Here is a 26585-nt window from a genome sequence, read left to right on the forward strand (position 1 = left end):
AAATTTTTATGATATCTTAAAATTTATATTTTATTAAAAAATAAAAAATATTATCGCTTTCTCAATACATTTAAAAACCATATTATATCAATAAGATAAAAATAAAACAAAGTTACGTAAGTACCCTTATTGTGAATTTAAATGTAGAAAGTAAAATAAAAAATGTTGTAAGAAAACGTTTATTATGATCTTGTGTGACATATTTTGTTTGTAGGGTCCAAAAAAATAATTATAGAAAAATATTATTAATTAAAAGGGCATTTTTGTAATTAATCCAAAATTCAATTAAGCTCATTAAGCTAGGCCCAACTCATGCCAAAAATGGGCCACGAGACCTCTAAAGCCTTATTTGTGAATTCTATATTTACAATCATCGGTTCTCCTATGCCCACCTTTGCATCTAGGGTTTTGAAGCACTCCTAAGCCGACCACCGCCACTGCAAGTAGCGGCGAACGCCACCACATCTCCGCCACCATGGGTCGTATGCACAGTTCAGGGTACTCCTTCTCCTCTATCTCTCTAGAATTCATATCTATCGATGCGTTGCGTATATGATAGTGTTGATGTTCATAGATTTGCTTTCGGATTTGCATACGATAGTTTTTCCTGGTCTTGAAGCTTGCTTAATTTGATTTCTGTCTGAAACGAGTTTTTTTTTTAACGCAAGTTTTAATATGTTTATGTTTCAAACGAAAAACATTTCGAACATTTTGGAGTTGTTTATTGAATTTGATTAGTAATTGGTTTGAACAAGTGAATCGACTTCTAATTTATATCGATATGATTGAATTATAAATGCATGTTGATTCAGGTATATGTTTATCAGATTGAAATGTGATTTGATTTTTGTTTTGTGAACAGAAAGGGTATTTCCGCATCAGCTAAGCCATACAAGAGGAGTCCACCAAGCTGGTTGAAGATCTCCTCTCAGGATGTATGATACCATATACTTTCATCTTCTTTATGTTTTTGCTTTTAACTTCTCAATGTCTATGTTACTGTTAGATATTACCTTGGATTTCGTTGATAACTCCGCCTTTTTCTGAATCTCCTTTTGATATCTACCTTGCTTTCATTAAGGTTTTTGGGAGTTCTGATTGTAGGTATAAGCCATTTTATGAGAAACAAAAGGACTTGTTTTAAAATTGAAATGCGTATGAAATGAATCTTGATTTTGTTCTACAATTTTCTGTTCCTCATTGAATGGATTTGTTGTATGTGAAGCTTGAATTCAGTGTTTTCCTATGTTTTGATGCCTTGTTAATTTAGTTTAAAAGCATTTGTCTGATGGAAGTAATTATTTATCCTTTTCATTATTATCTAAATCGTTGGCAATGTAATCAATCCTAAGAATGTTTTATGGATTTGATGTGTATATTCTCTTACATGTTGTGCTTGTTCTTTTGCTGCAACATGCTTTTTCAATACTGCTCAATAAAATTGAATTGTTTTTGTTATTCTTTAGTGATTACTTCAGAAATCTTGTTGATAGTTCTGTTTAAGTTTGTAACTTGATTATAATTCTTTTCCTTAATCCTACAGGTTCAGGACAATATCTGTAAGTTTGCCAAGAAAGGGCTTACACCCTCACAAATTGGTGTCATCCTTCGTGATTCTCATGGTATTGCTCAGGTGAACAGCGTAACCGGGAGCAAGATTCTCAGAATTCTTAAGGCAAATGGTTGGTTTTATCATTATGATCGTTTTTTGTAAGTTTTCACATTTTGTTGGGGGCATGCTACTAATTTGTTCTATTTATTTATTTGCCAGGCCTTGCTCCAGATATTCCAGAGGATTTGTACCAGCTCATCAAGAAGGCAGTTGCTATCCGAAAGCATTTGGAGAGGAACAGGAAGGACAAAGATTCGAAATTCAGGTTGATTCTTGTCGAGAGTAGGATTCATCGACTTGCCCGCTACTACAAGAAAACGAAGAAGCTTGCACCAGTCTGGAAATAGTAAGCTTATATTTTTACCCATCATCAATATCGTTGCATATATGTTTTCTTTGTTACCCAATTGAATAGTTGTCTTCTTTATGTTTTTACAAATGTTTATTACCCTTTACCTTGCCGACTTTTTGCATCTTTTGCCTAATGTGTGGCCGGGTGGTCCAAACCAAGCCAAATGGGCCAGGTATAGCCCCTGATCTGACTACTTGTTGGGATGGGGATGGGGATGGGCTTGAGATATGTTGCAGACAAGGCCTCTATCCTAATTAGTAAGGACCTGTTTGGTAACACCATAATGAGCTTAATTGAATTTGCAACTTATTTGGTTAACTATACATTTCTGTTTGCTAGTGGGGTAATAATATAGAAAGTGGCTTATTTAGTAAGATTTTAGGGGGGGTTTTATATAGAAAAGCTAGTTTTCTCGCAACCATCCCCTCAATTAAAAAACACTAGAAGTGTAATTGCGCAATGCATGGAGAAACATTTCAATTTTAATGTTTCGTTTTATACTATAGTTTTGTATGGTTTTTTGTTTATATTTGAATAAAATATAAATTTGAAGACCAATAATAATTTCTATAGATATTAGTAGCAAATTAACAATTTAAAAGTTCTTGTTTTTTGTATAATTTTTTTAGTACAATTTAATTTAGGTTTAGTTTGGATGTAATTCATTTTAGGTCTAATAATATCATGATTTTAGTTCAATCTTTTTATTATAATTTAGTTTANGTGTTACATCTTCGATCGATCACACAAACGACATCAATGTGATACCTAAGCACATATATGATGCATTGTGATACCATTGTAACGGTGGCCGGAGATAATATAATTTTTTTTGTAAAGATATAATTAAGCAGTCTTTTAGAATTTAATAATTATTCTAATTATATTTTAGATTATTTATATTTATAATAAAATATTTATACTGTATTTGATTATGTTTATGAGTTAGTTATATAAAATCAAGCATACAGCTTTAAAAAGTTGTATTCATGTACCATTTAGTTGTAATCTTGAATTTTAAATAATATGTATCATTAAATAGTACTTTATAATATAAACCGTGCAATGCAATGAGATACATCTAGATTTTAATGTTCTATTTTATTTTTTGTGTGATTGTTATAATATGGTTTTATGTGATTTTGAGAAAGTGAATATATTTTATTTGTGAATGATATATAAATTTGAATATATCAATAAAAATTTGAAAAAATATATATTGATATTAATATCAAATTGACTATTTAAAAATTATTGTTTTTTTTGTGTATTTTTTTAATTCAAAATTTTATTGTAATTTCACTAATGTTTAATAACTAAGTAGTTTATTTTTAGTTTAATAATATAATCTTTTGTAAAGATAATAACTAAGTATTCTATTTGAATTCAATGATTATTCTAATTAAAATTTAGATTTTTTATATTTAAAAAATATTTAGAAGCTCACCAATTTACTTGTAATCTTGAATTTTAAGTAATATTCATCAATAATAGTTGGTTAAGAATCTTATCCGTTCAGAAAATCTTGCATGTCAAAACTTGTTGAAACCAGAAAACCGAACATGTAGTTTCCTTGAGCGTTACTCAATTTGGCACAATTTATATATATATATATATATATTAAAGTTGAAAATTTAATTGTGAAGTGATTTAATTGTAGGTTTGACCTGTGATGTTGATTGCATACTGATATGGTTAACTTTTTGCAGCGAGTCGACCACGGCTAGCACCATGGTGGCGTAGAGAAGTGCTGCTGTCTTGTGAAAGGTGGAAGCGAATTTTGAGTTTGATGAGTATGGTTTTAGTTGTAATGTTGGTGACTGGTTTATGATATGAGTAGATGAAAAGATTTTGTTGTTTGAAGATGAAATTGATGATTGTTTTTCAGACATGTTTACTGCTGTGTTTTGTTTAGAAATGGATCTATCCGTGCTCGACTTTCTGAATTTCTCAATTTTTCTGATTATAGCGATTTAAGTTCTTGAGGTCAAATGATAATATCACAATCTTGTAGGCCATTTTACATTTATCAACTAGTTTTTATAAAACGTAATTAGTTAATCAGCTTGTTTGCCATATATAGTCTTTGTTTTTTTAATTAGTACAAAGTGTCATTTAAGAATAAGAGTTGGGTGTTGTTTCGTAAATATAACATTTTTTTTTCTGTAAATTGATCCGATGCATCTTAACGATATTATTACTAATGATATTCAATCATGATTGATCCAATAATGAAGATTATTTCTTATCTTTTTTATCATAATTTTCATTCTCATCAGAACTTAAGTTTTATTTCCGACCAAGAATTAAGTATGAATAAAAGTTAATGGTTGTTCGTTTACCTCTTAATAATTCTATTAAAAACCAACATATGAATCGTTAAGAGCTGAATCTTGTTTGACAGTTTTTTTTTTTTGTTTCTTAATGGTTCTAAAACCTCTTAATGATTTTGTATCTTAGGCCTCCTTTGACCATTAAGCGCCTTAATTTCATTGTAAACAATTATCAAACAATTATATTTCATTTTGTACTATATCATGAAAGTCTTTTAATCATTTTTCATTAAATCATTCAGCAACTGTCAAACAGACTTTTAGATGTGTAAGAAGAGATTTGGACCTTTCATGACTTTTAATCTCACCTACCCCTTGAATTGCACTTGACATAAGAATTAATTTGGTATTGATAAATCATTTCTTATACTTTTCACCATAACTTTCATTCTCATCATAACACAATTCTTTCATTTAATTTGCTTTCTAGTAATAACTGAATGCTGATCGAAACAAATTAGAAAACACGATCTACAACTATTTAAAAATCTAAATCAAATTTTTATTTATTTTAAATTTTTTATGAGGTTTCATCAAAATAACTTGGTAACAATATTTTGAAGTTCTAATAATACAATAAAATTGTAATTTAGATTACTTAAAATACTGAGGATATTAAATTTTTTAATTCAAATATGTTTATGTTATACAATTAGACGAATGATCGTGAGAGTAAAAGAGTTAAACTGAGAAGCGTAAGAAAAAATCTGAATCCTTTATCACTTTTAATCTCATGCTGACCCATGAATTACGTTTTCGAAAGTAATTGATCTAGTACACCTCGTTAATCTTGATATTCAATTAGAATTTGTTCAAGAATGAAAATCTCTCCTCATTGGAACCCAACCTTATACAATTAGCAATCATTTATTCAATAAAAATATAAACACAAAATGTTATGACTTAAAAACCATAATTAATTAAAATATTATTAAACATAAAAAAAATAATTAAACGTTATCTATATGTACATTTTGCTGGCGGTCACGGATCCTAAGGTTTATAGCTCTGTAATCGTGCACATTTTTCAAGCGGTGCATTAAATACATTCCTATAATAAAAGAAAGTGCATATAGCGTCATCATTTTTTTAGGGAAACTAATAGAAATTGCAATTTTTGAATACCAAATTTATCTTTTAAGTCATTTTTTTTCCTTGTAAATTTTCAATAAATCATTATCTCTATAAATATCAACTTCTCAACTTGTTGAGGGGTCGAAATTAAAACAAAAAATTATGAACATGGTCTGCGGACTAAATCTGTAAATTAGTTCAAATACTTCTACAAGTAACATTAACCCAAACTAACTGACATATTTGGTCCTGTTGCAGACCATTGTTATATATATATATATATATATATATGGGACTATTCAAGGGAGAACTGAGTTGTTTATGGTAACTGTGAGAACCAATATTAACCACAAATCAATAGATAAATTAAGAATTTTATAAATTTGATAATTTTAAATTAAAATCTTAATGCAAAGATATTTTTGGTATTTTAAAACTCTCCTCTCTCCTCTCTTCTCTCTCCGGCCACCATTCTTCGGCCTCCGGCCACCGTCCTCCGGTGATACCACTATGATACCTAAAAATATTGACTCTATTAAACAAAAGATACATTGTGATACCTAATCATATATAAGATGCATAGTGATACCAGTGTGTTACATCTTCGATCGATCACACAAACGACATCAATGTGATACCTAAGCACATATATGATGCATTGTGATACCATTGTAACGGTGGCCGGAGAGAGAAGAGAAGAGGGAGGAAAGTTTTAAAATACCAAAAATATCTTTGCATTAAAATTTTAATTCAAAATTGCCAAAATTATAAATTTCCTAATTTATCAATTGATTTGTGGTTTATATTGGTTCTCACAGTTACCACAAACAACTCAGTTCTCCCTTGAATATGCCCCTATATATATATATATATATATATATATATATATATTTTAAATCTTACATTTTGACTACCCCATAAATTGAGAAGTTGTCACTTTTGAAGGTAGTAATATTTTTAAAATTTCCGAAGAGAAATTGCTATGAGTTGAATTTAATATCTGAAAATTACTATTTCTATTTATTTCCCCCTTTTTAATATCCACTCTGAAAGCCAAAAAAAAAAAAAAAGAGTCTGAGAGAACGCAAAGAGGTTGTATTGCACTAGATTAAAGGTTATAGATGTTTGGTTAACTTTGTTCACGTTGGTTAAATCATCTTGATCAAAATACTATTTTAAAAATCGACGGTTTGGATCATCTTGATCTGGCCACTACAATTGAAATAAACAGTTAGGATGATCTCAATCTAATGGCCACAATTAAAACAAACAATTGGGATAATCTCGATTTAAATGTTATAATTTATATCGTTACATACAAGACTAGAAACTCTTGTAAACTTCTAAAGTCGCATAAATTTAGAAAAATTAAGAACATTCTAGAATGAATGTCATGCTTTACGTCGCTACATGAAACCCTTCCGGAAGGAATGGTCAACGTCAAAATTAACAAATGTTTAAAAAGTCAAAATTAAGAGGTTGGTCAATAAAACGTGTGAAAAGGGTTATCTTATCATACTATTATTGGAATTAGTTTTGGTTTACTCTCACTTATGTCTCACCTAAAACAAACATGTGTGATATTTAATAATTAATTAATTAATTTATTTTCTAGACTTAGGCCTTGTTTGTTTTTACCTAAAAAACAATTAATACCCTCTTATGTCTGAATCGGTCAGACCTTAGGGTATTAAGTGTGTTTGTTTTTTTTCTTCAATTAAGAGCTTAAAAGCTTTGATTATGTCTGAATTATTTAGAGGTAACATTTTCACTTAAAACCTCTTAATTGCTTTTAGAGCTTCCAATGCTTGCAAAGAAAGCCTAGATTTCAATGATTCAAATTTCAGATTTCAGACGTAAAAACAAACAGTCTGACTTATTCAGATTTCAGACTTCAGCACCACCTCTTAAAATTCAGAAGTGAATTCAGACTTCAGACTTAAGCACCTCTTAAAAAACAAACGCCACCTTAGTAGTTTAATGTAGGATCGAATTTTTGTGATAAAAGAAATTATGGTCAGAAGTTTAAAAAGAGATCTGAATCTTTGAATCAATCCTAATTGAATTAACATTAATAAGGTACTCCAAAATATACCGAATCAATTCCTTTTTAAAGTGCAATTCATAGATGTACATGTGATTAAAAGTGATTGAGTGTTCATATCTATTCTTATCATAACTTTCTTTTACATCTTAGGTACTAAAATGAAAATTTTAAAATTTATTTATCCAAAATAAAAATCAAGTTAAAGTATGTTATTTTTTTATTTAATTTGTCAAACAATAAAACTCAAACTTTCAAAAGGTAAGTATTTATTATATATTTTAGAAAAAGTGCGGTGGAAAAATAATATATGAATTAAAAATTAATGAAGAATTTAAAACTAAAACCGCAATAATATTTTGAGTTTGTTTCAAATGCAACTCAATAAATTAAAATATTTAATGAAATAATGAAAGTTTATTTATTATGATTTAAATATTTATGAAAGATGAATAAGATTCATTAATTATGATCAATACTTTATATTAGCAAACAATCAAAATTTATATAAAATTATATATTCATTAAATTAAATGAATGATTAAGATTGAATTGTATTTGCTGTACAAATATAAAAGATTGTATAATAAGTATTTTTTTTTTTTTTCTATGTAGTCGGGTAGGTATTATAAGCGGTGGAGAATGAGATGACGTCACCAAACTCCATTTCTGTTTTCTCCACCTCTCCAAGCAAACACCAACTTCTATTCCATTCTACTCGCCTATAAATCGGACCTTCATTCATCTCCATCCGAATTGTTTCTAGCTTCTTTCAACTCTCTGCAAATTCTTCACAATTTTACATAAATTATCAATGGATACAACTGTTTATTTTGAAGATCAAGTTTCAATTTCAATTGAAGATGGTGAAGTTCTTAAGGCAGACTCTGATTCCGATTCCGAATTGGCTGTTTCGAGTGATCCGAGATTTGGTATCTTCTCCAGCGATCGATTGATGTTTCAGAGACTTGAGGAAGGAAACAGCGATTTTGAGGTTCTTAAGAGGAGTTTTATCGGCGGAATGAGGGATTTCGGGAGGAATATTGATGTGGTCGGGATTCATAAGAAGAATTATGGTTGGAGAGTAATGGATGATGCTCGGATGGAAGCGTTTAAGGTTTTTGCTATGGCGGTTGCTAGTAGAAATTGTGGAGATGCGAACATTAAGTATGGTTGGTATGGCGGATCTCGTGATGAGATTCGTGAGATTTTGTTGTATGGATTTCGTCGATTTGAAAACAGATCGTCGTCGTATGGCCGTGGGGTTTATCTCTCTCCGGCGAACCTTCCGATGGAGAGGTTAGTTACGGTTCTCCATTAACGTTGTTTTTTAGTTTTCTTCTTTACATGATTCCTGTTCAATTTTCCATTACCTAGAAAAATCAAACCTTAAAATCATGAAAATGAATCGAGTTCCATTTTTGGGTCCCCTGCTAATTCAATCTATTTTGTTCTTTCATAATTTCAACAAATTTCTCAAAATCCTTCTCGTTTTTTTGGTTGTTCAACGGTATTCTGCTAATGGGTAATATTCTTGGAGTACATATATATATATATATATATATATATATATACACACACACACACAAAAAATATAGATGGAGGATCGGGAGAGAGGTCGCTCAATTTGCAAGAAGTGCTAAAAAGCTTAAATCACATGTGATGATAGAGTAAAGTTACAACCTTAAAGCTCATCGTATCATGGGATTCTGGAGTAAAATAAATCATGTGATGCAACACGTTCAGAAGTACACAACCTTAAAGCTCGCGATATATGATTCTAGAGTAAAATGATACATGATGTCCAGAATCACGCAATCATAAAGCTCGCCCACACCATGGACCTAACCCGATATTTTTGTATCACATGTCATTTTACCCTAGAATCACATGTGAATTTACCTAGAATCACGTGTGATTTGGGTCTTCTTGCGGTTCTCCCAAGATGGCTTTATTCTGGCTTGAACTGCCTAAAAATTTACTCTCAACTTTTTTTTATTAACCTGGATAATCAACTCGCTATGCGAGCCGACTAATCCCAGGACGACCACCTGCGCTTTGCAGATAACCCGAAGTCACCGCATTTGAACCTCCATGGCCACAAGAGGATTTTTATTGCTCATTGGATTTGAACTTGAGACCTCCTGGTACTTTTGATCTTTGGAGCGAAGCTCAAACCAATCAGGCACCACTTTGTGGTTACTCTCAACCTTGTTTATAACTGATTTGGTGCCTAAAAATTTCAAAATACAAAGGGTCTTGATTAGTTTGTATAGTGTAACATATACATGGTTTATATTTGAAATACTTGTTTTCAATGAACCTTTGGTATCTAGGTGTAACGTACCATTGGGCCAATAATCGTTTGGTTGGTTACTAGGTTAAATATTATTATGGACCAATTGTCGAATTCTCATATGATGTTTTTTGCAGTGCAAAATCATCGGTTGCTGATTCGGATGGCTTGCGGCATGTGTTATTGTGTCGAGTGATTTTAGGAAACCCCGAAGAGATTTCTTTGGGTTCACAAGAGGGCCAACCGAGTTCTATGGAATTCAATTCGGGTGTCGATAATCTTTCGTCACCAAAGAAATATATCATTTGGGAACCTTATATGAACACTCATATCCTTCCAGCTTTCATAGTCACCTTCCATGCTGATTCATTAACAGGTAAGCAACCAAATGCAGCATCTTCAAAATTATTTTTTTGTTTCTAAGCTTTATAATTTCTTCGCTTTCTAAAATAAGTGTCCACAATAAAAAGACAAACAACTTTATAAAATTTCAATTATTATATTTTTAATGAATTAAACGACAGTTTTACCCTTTAATTGAGGAAGATATCTCATAATTAAGGGTAGATTGGTATAATATGTACTTCTTTTTTAAACAATTATTTTGGTGAACACTAAAATAAAAACATGGACGTTTATTTTTGGAAAGGAGAGAGTAGGGATGAAGTAGAAAGAAACCGTCTAAAAGTTAGAAACCGTAAAAACCAGTTTGTATGCATGCAAAAAAGCAGGAGATCTCAGGTTTAAATCAAAGGAGTGGTCATGGAGGTTCAAATGCGGTGACTACGGGCTACTTGCAAAGCATGTGGTCGACCTGGGATTAGTCGGCTCGCATAGCGGGTTGGATATCTAGATTAATAAAAAAAAAGCAGTGTTCATAAAATGTTAATTTATATATGAAAGGTCAAAAAACATTTTGAGTGTGTTGGCAAAAAAACGTTTATCCATTAAACACATGTTCATACTCACAAAAAAGTACAATACATGTGATATGATATGAATCATAGATTAAAAAATAGAACTCGAGTGGATGGTTTTGGTTGATATTCACGGGTTCCGTTTTCATACCTGTGTTGTTTTGCCTACGAAACAATACGTGGAATTGATTTTTACGGTTTCTAACTTTTAGCTGGTTTTTTGTCTGATTTCTTGCATCATATGGTTTAATTCTTGATTCTTTTTGAAATCCAATCTTATAACTGAAAAATTCCAAATTTTTAGGAGTTGGATCCTTAAGAACACCAACATCACCACATATGAGCATCAATGGTTTGATGAGGCACCTCAAGAATTATTTGAGTTCTTCAAAGATGATGTTACTCAAGAGACACCATCATGAGTATCATGTAAGTTGTTTTTTACTTCCGTTTTTTGTTTTTTGTTTTTTGTTTCTCGTTTTATATTTTATTTTGATTAATTAATTTAATCTAATTAATTAACATGTTGACGAACAGAAAAATAATATCTCAAGATCAGTATTCATAAGAAACTTGAGGGCAATCGCCGGAGATGATGTTCTAAGGGCGATAGTTCAAGGCTTTAAATGAAAAAAAAGGTACGATTTCTTAAGTTGAATATAACATTTTTTTGTTGTCTTTTTGTACAGTTGATTTCAGGAAAATATACTTATCAAACATCATTTATTGTGTTCAAAAGCAGTTCGGTGTAGAAACGAAGGACGGTTGAGAGAGAGGACCTTGGAGCCAACTATTTATTTTCGACGTGAACAAATTAGTTATATATAGAAAGTAGATTTTAGGATTTGAGTTTTTTTCCCTTGTGTATGTTTTTAGCATTAATTTGAAATTGTTAATAGAAACCCAATAGAATTTGTGATCAGTTGATGAATTGGTGTCAAAAATTATAACCATGATTTTGATTTTGATTTTGATCCATAAAAAACACACCGAGGTGCTTGTATATGAAACCGTGGATTTAGATGTGTGAAAATGTGAACGATTTTGAGCATTTAACGAACTTATGGGTTCGAGGTTGTTTATTTCGAGTTCAAGTCAGTTTCGAGCATAACATAAGGTTTTGTTTAATCGTTTAATTTAATGATTCACGTTTGGTAATATCAGTAGTTGATTGGACTCATTCCAAAGCTTGATTGAATTTTTTGATTCAAGCTGGATCAAAACATGTATTTTTTTGAGTCGATTATTCATAAAATTATATAATTTTACGTTGGGTTGTTCGGGTTAATCGGTTTTTTGATTACTCATAGTTATTAGTATTTAAGAAAGGAGTTCAAACTATAGATAAATTATTGAAGTTGCAAAAGTTAATACATAGATGTTTCTAAATATATTGTTTTTTTTTAGGTTTTCTTAAACCATTTTGTGTTTGACTCGAAACAAAATTAAGTATAATAATTTTGTAGTTGGTCGAGAGAACGGAGATAATAAAAGTATGATGAAACCTTGAAATTACTGAAGTCAAACATAATTGTGATTGATGTACTAAAATTAATCACTCAACTTGTGACATATGACAGGCATCAAACACGTAATCAATAGAACATAAATAGCATGATGTCGAGACAGTGACTCACAACTAGAACAATAAATCACCAATACTTTAGTTTCATCAATTCGACAAGATTAAACAGGTGACGCTTTTCCCATAACCAGTTGTCAAAGTTATGTTCCTTTTTGCTAATTTAGAGCTTCTTGTCATTCTTTTGTCATGCTTACGATAGAGATCAAAGGATTTGCCCTCAAAATGGATTGCATTTAGATTGTTAAATAACTGTTTTAACTTATAACAAACATGATTACAAGTTATAACGTAATTAAAAACTTTTCTATCTTTCAACATTTTCTTTATCCATCATATTGGATGGGTTGTTACAAACTCCCCACTTAAATTTCTCACGTCTTTGCAGACTTTCCTAGAATCCTCATTTTAACCGACGATGTGAGATCCATCTATTATGTTTCAAGCACCTGACTCCCTCAAGGACTCATCACATTCAATGACGCTTGCCCCCCCCGCTGTCCAAATGCAATATAAGTATCAGTCCTGCTATCATCTGTAATGCTCCAAACCCAAAACAACAGATTGATCTAATAACCTCTGAATAAACATAAAATCATGATAAAAGTTATTATTAGCACACAACATAGAAAACTTACAAATATCTACCTTTTATAGAATACAAAGTAGAAGTTCATCTTATATACATTCATATCAGCTTAAGATCATATAAATCATATGACAAATAAATACTTGATATTGTTTAGTTCAAATAATTTCTAAGCCGATATTGATTTTATTTATTGATGAATTGGTATATTTTTATTTAAAAACTATTAAAAACGATAATTTATTCCTTCATTATTATGTATATATACATTTTTCATTAAAAAAATTTATTCGGGTAAAACACTGATTACAATCCGATTAGCTTTATACAGATTTCGCCTTTAACGACACCAATATAACTGTCTTTTTGTCTTAAGGGCTGTTTGTTTACCTCTTAATAGTTCTATTAAGAGACAATATCTGAATCGTTAAGAGGTAAATATTGTTTGACAAAAAAAAATATGTTTCTTAATGGTTTTCAAAACTTTCTGAATGGTTTTGTATAATGGATCTTTCTTAATCATTCAGCGCCTTAATTTCATTGTAAACAATTACCAAATAATTATATCTCATTTTACACTATATCATGAGAACCTCTTAATCATTTTAACCACTTAATTATTCTACACCAAATTATTCAGCAACTGCCAATATACGCCTTAGTCACCAGTTATGTGTAGCGTGCGTGGAGGAAGGAGGTCTAGGATCGAACCTGGACCTATCTTGTATTTGATTTCTGTCTATTTTCTGACTAAAATAGACATAATAAGAAAAAAAGAAATTATTAAAAAATTACTTTTATATAATTAATATAATAAACAATATTATAAACAAGAGACAAAATGAAATGATATATTAAAATAATAAATAAATGTAATAATAAAATTGTCAAACCTACTAGATGACGAAGATTGATGGCCAAGCAAATATTTAAAAACGATTCTAGAAAACCATATCCAGTTTACACGTGCGCCTCAATCCAACCACCTTCCCTTTCTTTGCAAGACACGATTTATAGAAATCGTCAAACGTTAATTTTTTCGAACCACCCCCTTTCCTTTTACAAAACTTACACTTTTAACCCCAAAGGACTAAACCATAAAATTTCACCTGTCATTATTCTCCACCAACAAAAGAGAAAGCGATTATTTGTTTATTTTTTAATTGTTTCATTAACAAGTAATATTTGAATTTTTAAAAGATGAATCTGTTTAGTAAAAAAAAATCTGTCTTTTTTTGGTTCTAAAAACCATCTAAATGATTCTATATCATGAGTCTTTCTTAACCATTCAGCGTTATAATTTCATTATAAATAATTATATTTTATTTTGCACTATATCATGAGAGTCTCTTAATCATTCTGACCACTTAATCATTCTGCATCAAACCATTTAGCAACTGACAAACAACTCCTAAATTGTTCAAGATAGCCAATCTTTCCAACCAAATTTAATTTTTAGTAAATTTTTTAAGTTAAATTTATATTTTAATCAAAGTTTATGTAAATGTCTTACATGTACAATGAAATTGAGCAAAATAACTATTTTTCTCAACCAAATTCTCTTTTTAGCAATTTTTTAAATTAAATTCTCATTTTAGCCCGAACTTATGTAAGTGTCTTGTGCATTTATGTAAAGTCTATTTTCAGATTTAATTTTTTTATGTGAGGATCGTGTCTCAGTCCCAGTATAGCTGATCATCCTTTTAGACCTGCTATTGATCATCACTTTCATAAGCTATTACCTCACCAATTAGTTAATCAGACACGAGCCTTCTTTATTTACGTCAAGATTTTTTCCTTTTTTAATCTGAAAATAGGATTTATAGGATTGGTTATTTTGGTGGGGTATATTGTTTGTCCTTCCTTCTAGAACGGTCTTAGATAGTCTATATTACACTTTCAGCCCCTTATGTTTGATTGTATTACACGAAACGCCCTTTGAAATTCAAAGTTCAAACGAAATTACGTGATCATAAAGAATATATAACCAGAAAAGTCAATTCAAATATTTGTGCAACTACACTGAAAAGGAACCCCAACTTTGACTCGTGACCCTTCTATATAACTGCCTACATCTATGGAGTTTACCATCAGTTCACACATTTCTTACTCTCACCTTCTCTATAACAAATCGCAGAAGTTTTGATCCAATCCACTTCAACACATTTTTGATTTTGGAGCTGAAATTTTGTTTTTCGTTTGATTGATTTCTAGATTCAGATCGATATGAGTTTGTTTTCTTCGGATTCTGATCGCGTTTGTATCGATCGAGATGAAGATCTTCAGCAATCGGTTGATTTGGTTACCGGTGATATGAATCGAAAACTTGATCTGGAAAGTGATTATGATTCGACTCCAAAGTTGTTGCCAGATTCGGAGGTTCATGAAGGTTTTGAGGATGAAGATGAAGAGGATGATGATGATGATTTTACGTTTATGTATATAGGCGATAAGGATTCGCCGATGTATGCGGATAAAGTGTTTGAAGACGGTCAGATCCGGCCGGTGTTTCCTTTGTTTGATCAGAATTTGTTATTAGGCGGTGAGTATGAGGTTGAGGAAATAGATCGGTTGCCGGTTCATCCTACGGTGGATAAAATTTTCATTGAATCCCCTCGTGGTCATCCGTCGTCTACGGCGTCGGAACATGAAGAAAACAACGATGTAGCGGCCGGACCGTTTTGTGTCTGGTCAAAAGAATCAGTTACCGGCACGGCGGAGCTTAGTAAAAAGAGTAACTCCACCGGTTTCTCGAAGCTCTGGAGAATAAGAGAAAAAGTTGGTCGGAGCAACAGCGATGGCCGTGATGCCTTCGTGTTCCTCAAAAGTTCCGACAGAACATCGACAACAACAACAACCTCCTCATCGTCCACGAAACCGGCCACCGGTGCCGGATCATTTGTCAAGGTCAACGCTGCCGGAGAAAAGGCAAGAGTTGTTAAGCAAGGGACGAAGGCCAAAAAACCGACGGTATCACCTCACGAAGCTTACTTGAGAAGTAAAGGAGAGCATACGGAAGAAGAACGCCGGCGGTCTTACCTGCCTTACCGGCCGGAACTCATGGGATTCTTCACCAATGTTCACGGCGGGTTAAGCAAGAACGTGCACCCTTATTAATCAGAAAAAATAAAAACCATTATTTGATTGTTTACCGATGTTCATAATTTACTTTTACAGTAATTTTTTTTAAATGTTTATTGGATATGCTGTTTTGAATCTGGACATATGAAATAAAACAAACACAAAAAAGATATTAAAATCAATTAAAGTTGTTTTGTTGTCGACTTCATTTGATTTGAGCAAAAATGACAAACTTCGCTTTCATCGTTGATTTTAAGACACTTAATAATTTATGATTCATTATTACTTATTTGAATGCAACTTGACATATTTTATTCTAGTTTTGTTATTGAGTTTTAAGATTTATTGTCAAATATTGTATTTTTAAAAACTATTTATTTGATGGATAGTGATTTTTATAACCTCTTATTAAAGTTTTGAAATTAATTGTATAACTTATATAGCTTTGGCATTGAATTTTAAAAATTCAGTCACAGATTATGGATAGAAGTCAAAATGTTTGTTAGATGATAGATGAATCTAATCAAAGAATTTGGGTTTTGATCATACCTAACTTATCCTATATACTATTAGCCGTGTATAAGTCAAACAAAAATTGTATTTAAACATGATCTAGACATGCTGTTGATGTCGAGCTTAGTTCAATTCGTTTGCAACCGTAGACATACATCAATAGGCTCACAACGAAAATTTTACTTGTTTAGATAGGTTTATATGACGAAATAAATTATAAGAGCATCTCCAACATATATGTTATATTTTCTCTTAAATTTGGATATTTATTCATTTTCTTTCTCTATTTAAAAGAGAATTAATATGACTAAAACAAACTTTTCTCAAATTTACAAAATTCTTAAAATAACATAATTATTAAATATACTCTAAATCACAAACAATTGAACAACCAAAAGGGTTCTTTTGCTTAATGCTAAAGAAAATGAAAATCATATTTAACTCAAATAGCAAAAACCCAAAATTCAACACGTTCGTTTGACAATTCTCGTGGCTGACCCAACGCAAAGGTCACGCCTTTCACAAAGAGAATCTAAATAAACAACTCACCATACTATTTATTTATTTTATATTTATATACTAAAAAAACCACACACGCTTATTACGTTTATTGGTATTACATATAAAAAGAAACATAGACTTGTACCAAAGATGTGTAGAAAGACCAGATTTTTTTCAAACCGATTTTGACCAGACTTTGACCAACCAGGCTTCTTTCAGACCAGTTGATGCTCACCTCTATCTTGGACATCAGGCCTCAAGGTATTGGGTATATAACTACCTTCCCCGTGGCTCGGTGGCTCTCAAGGTAAGTGTAAGCTTCGATAACTTTGTCAAAAGGGAATGGGGTTTTAGGGTCGAGCAATGGCTTCACTTTTCCGCTTTCAAGGTACGGACTCAGTTTCGTCAAAATAGATCCATCAGACGTGAGAAAGAAGCTAATATGTGGCGGTTGAACAGAGTCGGCTATGGACACCACAAGACCATTTTCGTTAACGGCCTTCACGGCTTTCTCCGCTTGTCCTACAACATGAAGAAACAAATTTACAATTCTACCCTTAATTATGAAGATAAAGAAACATTATACTCCTTACTTTCTATAATAAGTGTCCACATTTCTATTTTTTTTGTCTCAAATTAAGTCTATATTTCTACCTTCCAATTTTACCCTTAATTATGAGATAATAGAAATTCATTGCTCCTATTATTGAGGGTGAAATTGTTATTTAAATGATTAAAAAATGTAATAATTATATATGTCTATTTTATTGTGGACATTTATTTTGAAAATAAAAGATAGTATTTTTCCAGTAAAGGCTTTACCTGCATTATCTTTTATTATATTATCACAAACTGAAGTGGGTATTTGATATTAAACCCCTTCGATTAGGATGATGTGATGCATTACTTTTTGGTAGCATAGAACAAATCAAATCAAAACGGGACCAGTAACTTCTAGCCATACCAAAACAAAGTCTGAGAGCATCACTATTAACTATACTAACAATAGAGATTTTGGAAACTTAAGGTCCCTCAGCTCATAGGTCATTGGATCATGCAACTCCTGATCTAGTCACAGAACGGAAGAAGGAAGTTCGAACTCAAAGCCAGTATCTGAGTTGGCTGTCCTTGGTAGACTTGAAGTCGGAAAAGGAAGTATATTTTTGCAACAACAACTATGTTATACCATATGCCGAAATAGAGAAAAGAAGAAAGAAATGGTAGAAATCTCCAAAATTGGAGAAATTGCTAAAACTTCATATTTAAGATATGGCAAATAATATTTAATTATTTCTCACCAATATGAGACCTTGAAATTAAGTGTTTGGAAGAGAAAATTAATATTTTAATAATATAGCCAATGATAGAATTACTAAAATAGAGTTGTCGTGGGAGGTGGATGTTAGTTTTTTTAAATGATAACATAATCGTTGGAAGTGCTCTCTGAGAATGAGATGTATATATAGATATGACCTCTTGGTAGCATGTTAGGTGTAAAAAATGATAAGTTCCACGGGAATAGGTAGTAATTGGCGCGTATTTCTTCCAACATGGAAATCCTATGAAGCAGAATTCTTACCAATTGCATCATAGACAACATCGTATTTATCGGGTAAATCTTCAAAGTTGTCTTTGGTGTAATCAATGGCAACATCAACCCCTAGACTCTTGAGTAACTCGATCTTTCCTGTACTAGACGTGGCTGCTACTTTCGATGCACCGTATACGTGTTTTGCGAGCTGTATCAAAAGATATTATCATACACAATAATTTTGACGAACACAAACAAATACCATATGGATTATTATGCATACAAAAATTTATATTTATGGATATAAACATTTTTTGATGCATGTTTTTTGTTTTTAACTACAAAAACAAAAGATAGGACGATGCTAATTCCAAAGATAGTGAGATAATTGTGAAAGGGGAAATGGGGTGGGATAAGGAGTCAGAAAAGCACATGTGAGGAGGCTGGATCCAGTCATCCAGAAATTCTTTTCGCCGACAGAATAATAATCAAGATACACATTAAAACATTATAAAATCAGTTTCAGTTTCAATGATTTACAATATAAGATTTTATATTATACCATTAAAACTCAAATTTTAGTTCCGATATGTAGCTGTAGTCGTTCCATCTTCAGAGATGATATCCAATAGTAACACAAAATGACAGCATTTGTTAAGAGTGGTCAAAAGATTGATACTGAGACGGACAATGTGTAGCAGGGAGGGCACAATGGCATATAGCTAAGAATATAGTCGAGAAATGGAGGGATTGAAAGTTGGGGTATGCATCTGGTGGGTTCGGGTGAGTATGGTTGGGCAAATCAAAAACTCGATCAGATGTCAGATATGAAAATCAAATCCTGATTTTTGGATTTCGGATTTCGGATTACTTTGGTTTCGGGCTAAGGTCGGTCGGATTTGGGTTTAGTTACGATGCAAAAAAAAATACATTCAATCGATTTTGAGGATGAATTCAATCGATTTAGAGGATTGGTAAATCGATATGCTTAAAAATTTGAAAAAAAAACACGGCTGACTAGGATTTTTAGATTTTTCAAAGATGAATAGATAAATAAACATATTTATACAATATTTAAAATATATATGTATATATATTCTGGGTTTTCTGACGGGTCGGATGAACACAAATTTTCCCTCAAAAATCGGTTTACGAATTTTCGAATTTCTGGACATTCAGGTTCGTTATCAACATCTTATTTTTGGTTTAGATTCAGATTTCGGACCATTCGGGTTTTACACACCCCTAATTGAAAGGTCCCACAAACCGTGATGAACATCTGGCAACAGAAGTTCAATCAAGATACTATTTTGTTTCAAAATATATGTCCACAATAAAAAAACACACAATTTTAGGAATATGTAATTATAATATTATTTAATTAACTAAAGGATAATCTTACCTACAATAATGTAAAATAAAGATATCTAATTAAGGGTATAATGGAAAAAGAGATGCTTATTTTTAGAAATAGACACTTACTTTGAGAAATTAAAATACAAATATAAACAATTATTTTAGGATGAAAGGAATAGTATTTTTATGACTTATCAATTTTTTTTCATATTATTATCATTTAAAAGAAGGTTATTTTTATGTTTGTGATTTTGATATGTTTTCAATCTTAGAGGTGATGTTATTTCCTTTTCCTTCGAACGAATTCTCAATTTGGTGGGGAGAATAAGGATATAAATTAGAAATAGCACCTTCTCGACAACTATTTACTCTTTTTATTAAGGATTAGACCAGATAAAAAGCTCTTACTAAAGAATAATTGTGTCAAAAATGTTCTTTACAAAGTTTCATGTTTAAGCTCTAAATAGATAATGGAATGATTATATATTTACATTATTATATAAACAATAAAAGCTTGGTGTATCAAGTATATATCTTCCAACAAATATCATTTGCAAGTTTGTAGGGGCATTTACCAAATACTTATCCGGTAAGTATTTACCAGTAAATTTAATACTATCATTTACTTACCGCGTAAGATTTTAGTCCACCAAAACAGTATCGTACGCAACAATTTACCTGGTAAGCGCTTACCATGGTAAGAGTCGTCGTCCTCACTTACCGGGTAAGACTCTTGGTCTTTCTCTCGTTTTTACGGGGTAAGATTTTTGGTCCTTACCATATTCATCCGGTAAGGTAATGCATAGACGGACCTAGTTAAGTGCCATGTGTGGCATGTGCCACCGTATCGTTTCTCCGTTGAAGGGTAAAAAATTTAGGGTTCGTGAACGGTGCAACTGTATTAATTTGTTATGTGCCACTGTATGTAATTTGAAACTACAATGAGAACAAGTTTTATTTGGTAGAGTTGGTTTGCAAGGCTTTTATTCCACCCCACACCCAAGTCCGAATTATGTTAGTGTCATTTTCTTAGTCAAACGGTGCCACCATTTGAAAAAAATTCCATATATTTGTTTTTTATAGTCAAACGATGTCACTGTTTGAAAAAAAATTCCTATATTTTTTTTTTCTTATGGTTAAATAGTGCCACCGTATAAATTTTTTTTTGGGTCCATCCCTAAGGTAATGTAACTTGATGTTCACTTACCCGAGTTAGCATTTGATAAACAACCCATTACTTATTATATTTGATTTTTGAAGATATATGTTTGACACACATCACACACCAAGTTTTTATTGATTAAAATGAGGTACCCAATTCGCTATAAAAGTGAACGTAGATGAAAGGACCAAATCTTGTTATAAAAGTGAAAATAAATGGAGAAACTAGAACTGTTTTAAAAATGATGGTAATCATATAGGAGCTAAATGGACGAAACCATCCCTTACTAACAACAGTCCAATTGACGACGTTATTAAAGAGACCATATCCATTATAAATATGAAACCATATGACTTTCTTTCGTTAAAAATTCTTTTCAAGAACCTTACTCACGAATTGATATAAACTATAAAGACCAAATTTACAATTAACCTTATAATATTAAGTCATGTCAATTGGGGGAATGAAAAGTCATGTCAATTCCCTAAAATGAACCAAGCAAATGTTGATTCGTTAAAAAAAGAACTCTCGCATGATTAGAGCAAGAGGCAATAAATGGCAAGTAAGACCCCTAAAGGGCTATATGGTTGGTTTTTTTTTATTAATTTTTGTATCAATAAAATTGTATGTGTGAATTTATCTCTATGTACTCTGTATAGATTGCAAATATTTTTGTTTTAGATGGTATTTTCATAGATGAAAGGAAATAATTTTTTAACTAGGACGGGACAAGTTTAGAAAAACTTGATTTTATGTATAAAACTTCTCTAGAAACATAGTGAATAAGCTATTTGTTTTAATATTATTACAACAATTACAAACAGTCATATATAGCTAATCAAATATGCAATAATTCTCGTTATGCTGCTAATAAAATTTAAATACTCATTGCGGTAAAATAAAATATCTATTACTTTTACCCACAAAAAGGTTCAGGTTTTCAATCCACGTTTATTGAAATTAAGATGCAAATTATTTTAAGAAGGAAAAGTGATTCAAATTTTATAGGATATAATAAAAAATAAAAAAGAAGTGCAGTTTTACGAGAGTAAAGTACCTGAATTACGAAGGATCCAACTCCACCAGCACCATTAAGAACAAGGATCGATTTACCTTCACAGAAACCTGCCCGTTCTAGACCTTCATACGCAGTCTCAATTGCAAGAGGGAGAGCAGCGGCCTGTACAAAATCCAAGTTCTTAGGTTTCAAAGCCAACAATCTCTCTTCAACAGCAGTGTATTCAGCTAAGGTTCCAAACTGTTTAGGTCCGCTCGCACCGGTTGCATTTACATCTCCGTACACCTCATCTCCTTCTTTCAACCCTTTTACCTGGCTTCCGACCTTAACAACAACTCCGGCGATGTCGAATCCTGGAACAATCTATTACCAAAAGCAAACGCCATTAATTACAATCCTTGCCACAACTGATTGTTCGTCAAGAGGATAAAATTTATGTAACAACCGCATCTGATTCTATCGAATTCAGTACTTCTACAAATTCAATTACGTTTTCAAGTACAACGATTCACCAATTAGCTGACCTAGAACGTGATAGAAACTGAAGAAGAGACGATTAAAGCATTCGTATGATTAAACAGCAACAAACAAGCCTCAATCATAAAATTCAACAATAATATACTGAAAACTCAGATAAACGGATCAAACAAACAATAGATCCAGCATATTATGACCGGAAACCTTACCGGAAAAGGAGAATCAGAGGCTTTCAAGAATCCATGTCTTCTTTTGAAGTCGATAGGGTTAAGAGCAGCAGCAACAACCTTAACCAAGACCTGATCATCATTGATCTCAGGAACAGCCACATCGGTGACGAATTTCATGACATCAACACTTCCATATTCATCATACTTCCAGGCTTTCATCGTGATTTTGAGTTTGAGGACTGTTTAGAATCACTGCTTGTGAAGAACGAGCAGAGGCTTAAAAAGAGTTGTAGATAGATAGGAGGTGAGAGAGAGAGAGAAACTTGATATATTTTGATATTTGCAAAAAAAGATATGATAAGATTACTACCAATAATATGTATTCATTATGTCTGATTGATTTGAACTTAGCTCAAAAAGTCAAAAGTACCAGGGATCTCATGTTCAAATCCAAGAAGGAATAAAGATCCCCTTGTAGCCACGGATGCGGTGACTTCAGGCTATCTGCAAAAACAGGTAATCGTCTTGAGATTAGTCGACTCGCATAACGGGTTGGATATCCAGGTTAATTAAAAAAAATGTGTATTCATTCGATAAAAAACAAAAAAAATGTGCAAAATTGGTTTTCTTTTTTGCGGATGCTTATGTTATCTAATGACTAATCTCAATAAATTGTGTCTGCAAGAAATCAATTTTGATAAACCAATGGTTACAATTGTTTTATACACTGAATCATGTGTAAATGAGATATTCCACTACATCTCTCATGACTTCAACTACTATGCCACAACCATTGTGGTTTAATTCTATGAATTTAWGWMKWYWAGATCTGATCCAATCAACTATTGATTGTTTGATTTTATTATTTGAAACAATCCAATTAACATTGGATAACCGGTCCAATATAATCTGATGGATAGTAGATTGAATCGGTTTAATTCATTAGATGCTACTATTGGTTATCCATTTTATCGGATTATATCTACCTAATATTTTAATTCAATTTTCAACCCACCAATCCAATATTTTAACTAATTATTCATACTTTTTTTCAATTTTATTATATAACACTAAGTACAAGTATAAACTAAAAACAATTACATCTAATTTAATGGCAATGACTAATTTAAACATTTTTGGCTTGTGAATGATAGATTTTATATATATTTTTTGAAGTATATATAATATTTATATATGACAAATAGAACAAATAAATTCACATACCCTCATCACCTTTAGTAAGTTTTGAACCCTAGACTTCTTAGGAAACTAAGGACTCATATACTACTATGCCAAAAACCCTTTGGTTAGATCTTATATTTTATTACCAACAAACTCTTACATTTTATTTTGGTGATTCTCCAAAGAAATATAATTACTCTAGATTAATCAACGTAGTTTAACAGAGATAACAGTGGACTAAAAAGTTTAGAATATTTTTGTTTGAAAACCAAAAGAAAAAAAAAAGATGGCGTAAAAGTGTAGGCCGTAGAATAGATAGAACGGTAATCGTATTTTTATATATATTTTTACTTATATATAAATAAAAATAACTTGATAATTAAAACTAGATGAAGAATAATGTGAGAATAGTAGTTAATATGAGATGTGCACGAAAGAATCTGAATCTTTGATCACTTTTTAATCTCACCCCCATCCCATTAATTGCATTTGATACGAAAATTGATCGGATACATCTTGATATATCACATTAGTATTTGATCTTCAATTATAATTGATCTAACAGTGGAGACCTCTTATTACCCTTTTCACTATAAATTCTCAAAATCCAACCCATTACAAATATATATTATAGAATAAGAAGTAGAAGAACTATATTGTAATAAGGTCAAAAGTTTGAATAGAATGGGAAACGTGAATCACATGACTAGATATAGAATGGCATGTAAGCCAACATTGAACAACGCCAATTATCGAGACTACGTTCATTATATCATCACACGTATGTAATTATTGTAATTTTATTCACATTAAATTAAAATACATATTTCCTAATTATATGATAAGGACAAAGCTTAGGGCCTCTTTTGTAATAGTTTAATTGGATTTATAGTTTATTTAGTCAGTTATATATAAATAAATGTTTGATAATAGTTTAATGATATTGAAAATGTCTTATTCAATAAGCTTCCTAAGAGAGATTTATACAAAAAAAAAAAAAAAAAAAAACGAAATTTTTTTACACCTCTCTTCCAATTAAAAAACATCATTTATTAAGAAACTTTCCCAAATAAAAATCGTCTTAATCCATACAGACGTATGAATTCACATAGACAACTTTATCCATACAAGACTTAATGAAAAACCAACCAAACAATCCCTTAAATAATTTTTAGACCAAACCTTAAAAGTTTCAGTCATTGTTCGAATTTAAACCAATCTTATTGTTAAAAAAATATGCTTGATTTAGGTTCAACAGTTCCATCTTGTCCTGAGCTTATCTCGATTATGTCATAACCTGTTTGTATGAATTATAATTTTTAAAGATTATCTTTACAACGTTTATTTGGATAGGATATTAAAGTCCTATATGTTTCTACAACTTTTATTGCAATCAAACAAATTGCCCATTTTTGAGCCAAGAGCTCTGAGTAAGCCACACTACTTATTGATTATATGCGAAAGGAAGTATTGGACATCAGACCTCAAGGTATCGGGTATATAACTAATTTCCCTGTGACCCTATTGCTCTCAAGGTAAGTGAAAGCTTCGTTAACTTTGTCAAAAGGGAATGGGGTTTTAGGGTCGAGCACTGGCTTCACCTTTCCACTTTCCAAATAAGGGTTTAGTTTAGTCAAAACAGATCCATTAGACGTGAGAACGAAGCTGAAACCTTGTGATGGAATAGCAGCGGTTATGGACACCACACAACCACTTCCATTAACGACCTTTACTGCTTTCTCCACTTGTCCTGCAACATCATCATGTATACATCAAGAAACTAAATGTACATACATAATTTAAGAACAAATCCATGACAACCATCAAACTTTTCCATAAATGTTTTACGCCATATCTAATTATTATATTATCATGTTGTCGTGAGGGGTATTTGATATTAAACTCCTTCAATAAAGACATCATTTTTGCGATAACTCGATGCATTTTTTGTAGCGTGCTAAGCGCAAGAAAATGATGAGTTTGATTGATGGTAACTGACTAACTAGTAGTACTTGGCACATATCTTTTCTGATTTTTTTAGAGGGGTATCTCTTGTAATTTATAAACCTTATGTAGCCCAAATCTTACCTACTGCATCATAGACAACATCGTATTTATCAGGTAACTCTTCAAAGTTCTCCTTAGTGTAATCAATGGCTAAATCAACGCCCAAACTCTTCAGCAACTCGAGTTTTCCTGTACTTGATGTGGCTGCAATTTTTGAGGCACCAAATACGTGTTTTGCAAGCTGTATAAAAATGATTTCATCGTACAAACATACATGGAAAATTTCATCAAAAATGGAAGCAATTTTGAGTTTATTTATATTTTAGGAAATAATCTTTTAATTCTACTTTAAAACCTAACAATAAAAGTAAACTTTATAAACAAGTAAAGGCCCGATTATCTCTGTAGCAAGTAATTGGTTGATTTTATTGATGAATACTGATTTTGATATATTTTTATGTTACAATTATAATAAAATAATATTAACAAAATTTATACAATTTTAATTATCATTGATTCTTAAATCTAATTATTTTAATCATAAAAAACTTATCCTATACCATTTATTTTCAAAACATATATTATTTTCACAATTTGTTAAGGAGAGTACTAATCACATCCCTGAATGCATTGGAACTTGACAAATCACTAAAAACATAAAATGTCAAAATCAATCTATTAATATAATATATTTTATTATTATTATTATTATTATTATTATTTATATTAATATATATATATATATATAGAGGATATATATCTATAATCTATATGTAATTATTTTAAAT

General features: G+C 31.2%; 5 protein-coding genes across 8 annotated transcripts in view; 3 read left to right on the plus strand and 2 right to left on the minus strand.

Annotated features, from left to right (window-relative positions):
• The first annotated feature begins 384 nt into the window (after positions 1–384).
• Positions 385–3914, plus strand: LOC112524623 (40S ribosomal protein S13-like). Its single transcript, XM_025134538.1, has 5 exons — positions 385–498; positions 863–935; positions 1544–1682; positions 1772–1958; positions 3674–3914. The coding sequence occupies exons 1-5, from the start codon at positions 476–478 to the stop codon at positions 3705–3707; spliced, it is 456 nt and encodes a 151-aa protein (XP_024990306.1). The 5' UTR covers positions 385–475; the 3' UTR covers positions 3708–3914.
• Positions 3915–8102: 4188 nt separating this feature from the next.
• Positions 8103–11581, plus strand: LOC112525310 (probable inactive poly [ADP-ribose] polymerase SRO2). Of its 4 annotated transcripts, none has more exons than XM_025135387.1 (5): positions 8103–8714; positions 9849–10087; positions 10933–11057; positions 11166–11266; positions 11368–11581. In XM_025135387.1, the coding sequence occupies exons 1-4, from the start codon at positions 8230–8232 to the stop codon at positions 11256–11258; spliced, it is 942 nt and encodes a 313-aa protein (XP_024991155.1). In that variant the 5' UTR covers positions 8103–8229; the 3' UTR covers positions 11259–11266; positions 11368–11581. The 4 variants fall into 4 exon arrangements, with proteins under 4 accessions (XP_024991155.1, XP_024991158.1, XP_024991157.1 ...); XM_025135390.1 differs by having other exon boundaries at positions 11371–11581; XM_025135389.1 differs by having other exon boundaries at positions 11166–11263; positions 11369–11581.
• A 3444-nt stretch (positions 11582–15025) lies between these two features.
• Positions 15026–15916, plus strand: LOC112524274. Its single transcript, XM_025134036.1, has one exon. The coding sequence runs from the start codon at positions 15026–15028 to the stop codon at positions 15914–15916; it is 891 nt and encodes a 296-aa protein (XP_024989804.1).
• Positions 15917–16821: 905 nt separating this feature from the next.
• On the minus strand, positions 16822–22952 carry LOC112525373 (2-methylene-furan-3-one reductase-like). The gene is made up of 4 exons (XM_025135479.1): positions 22648–22952; positions 22001–22324; positions 18474–18633; positions 16822–17416 (listed from the first exon to the last, which is right to left on the minus strand). Exons 1-4 carry the CDS (start codon positions 22825–22827, stop codon positions 17151–17153), a joined length of 930 nt encoding a protein of 309 aa, XP_024991247.1. The 5' UTR covers positions 22828–22952; the 3' UTR covers positions 16822–17150.
• Positions 22953–25156: 2204 nt separating this feature from the next.
• The window catches only part of LOC112525542 (2-methylene-furan-3-one reductase-like), a 6466-nt gene continuing 5037 nt past the window's right edge, over positions 25157–26585 (minus strand). The window contains exons 3-4 of the mRNA XM_025135706.1: positions 25879–26038; positions 25157–25540 (exon numbers count right to left, since the gene is read on the minus strand). Of these exons, the coding sequence (XP_024991474.1) occupies positions 25275–25540; positions 25879–26038 (426 nt within the window). The 3' untranslated portion in view covers positions 25157–25274. The remainder of the gene's footprint in view (positions 25541–25878; positions 26039–26585) is intronic.

This window comes from Cynara cardunculus (assembly GCF_001531365.2).
Source record: "Cynara cardunculus var. scolymus isolate 2C chromosome LG 13, CcrdV1, whole genome shotgun sequence".
Classification (NCBI taxonomy): Eukaryota; Viridiplantae; Streptophyta; class Magnoliopsida; order Asterales; family Asteraceae; genus Cynara; species Cynara cardunculus.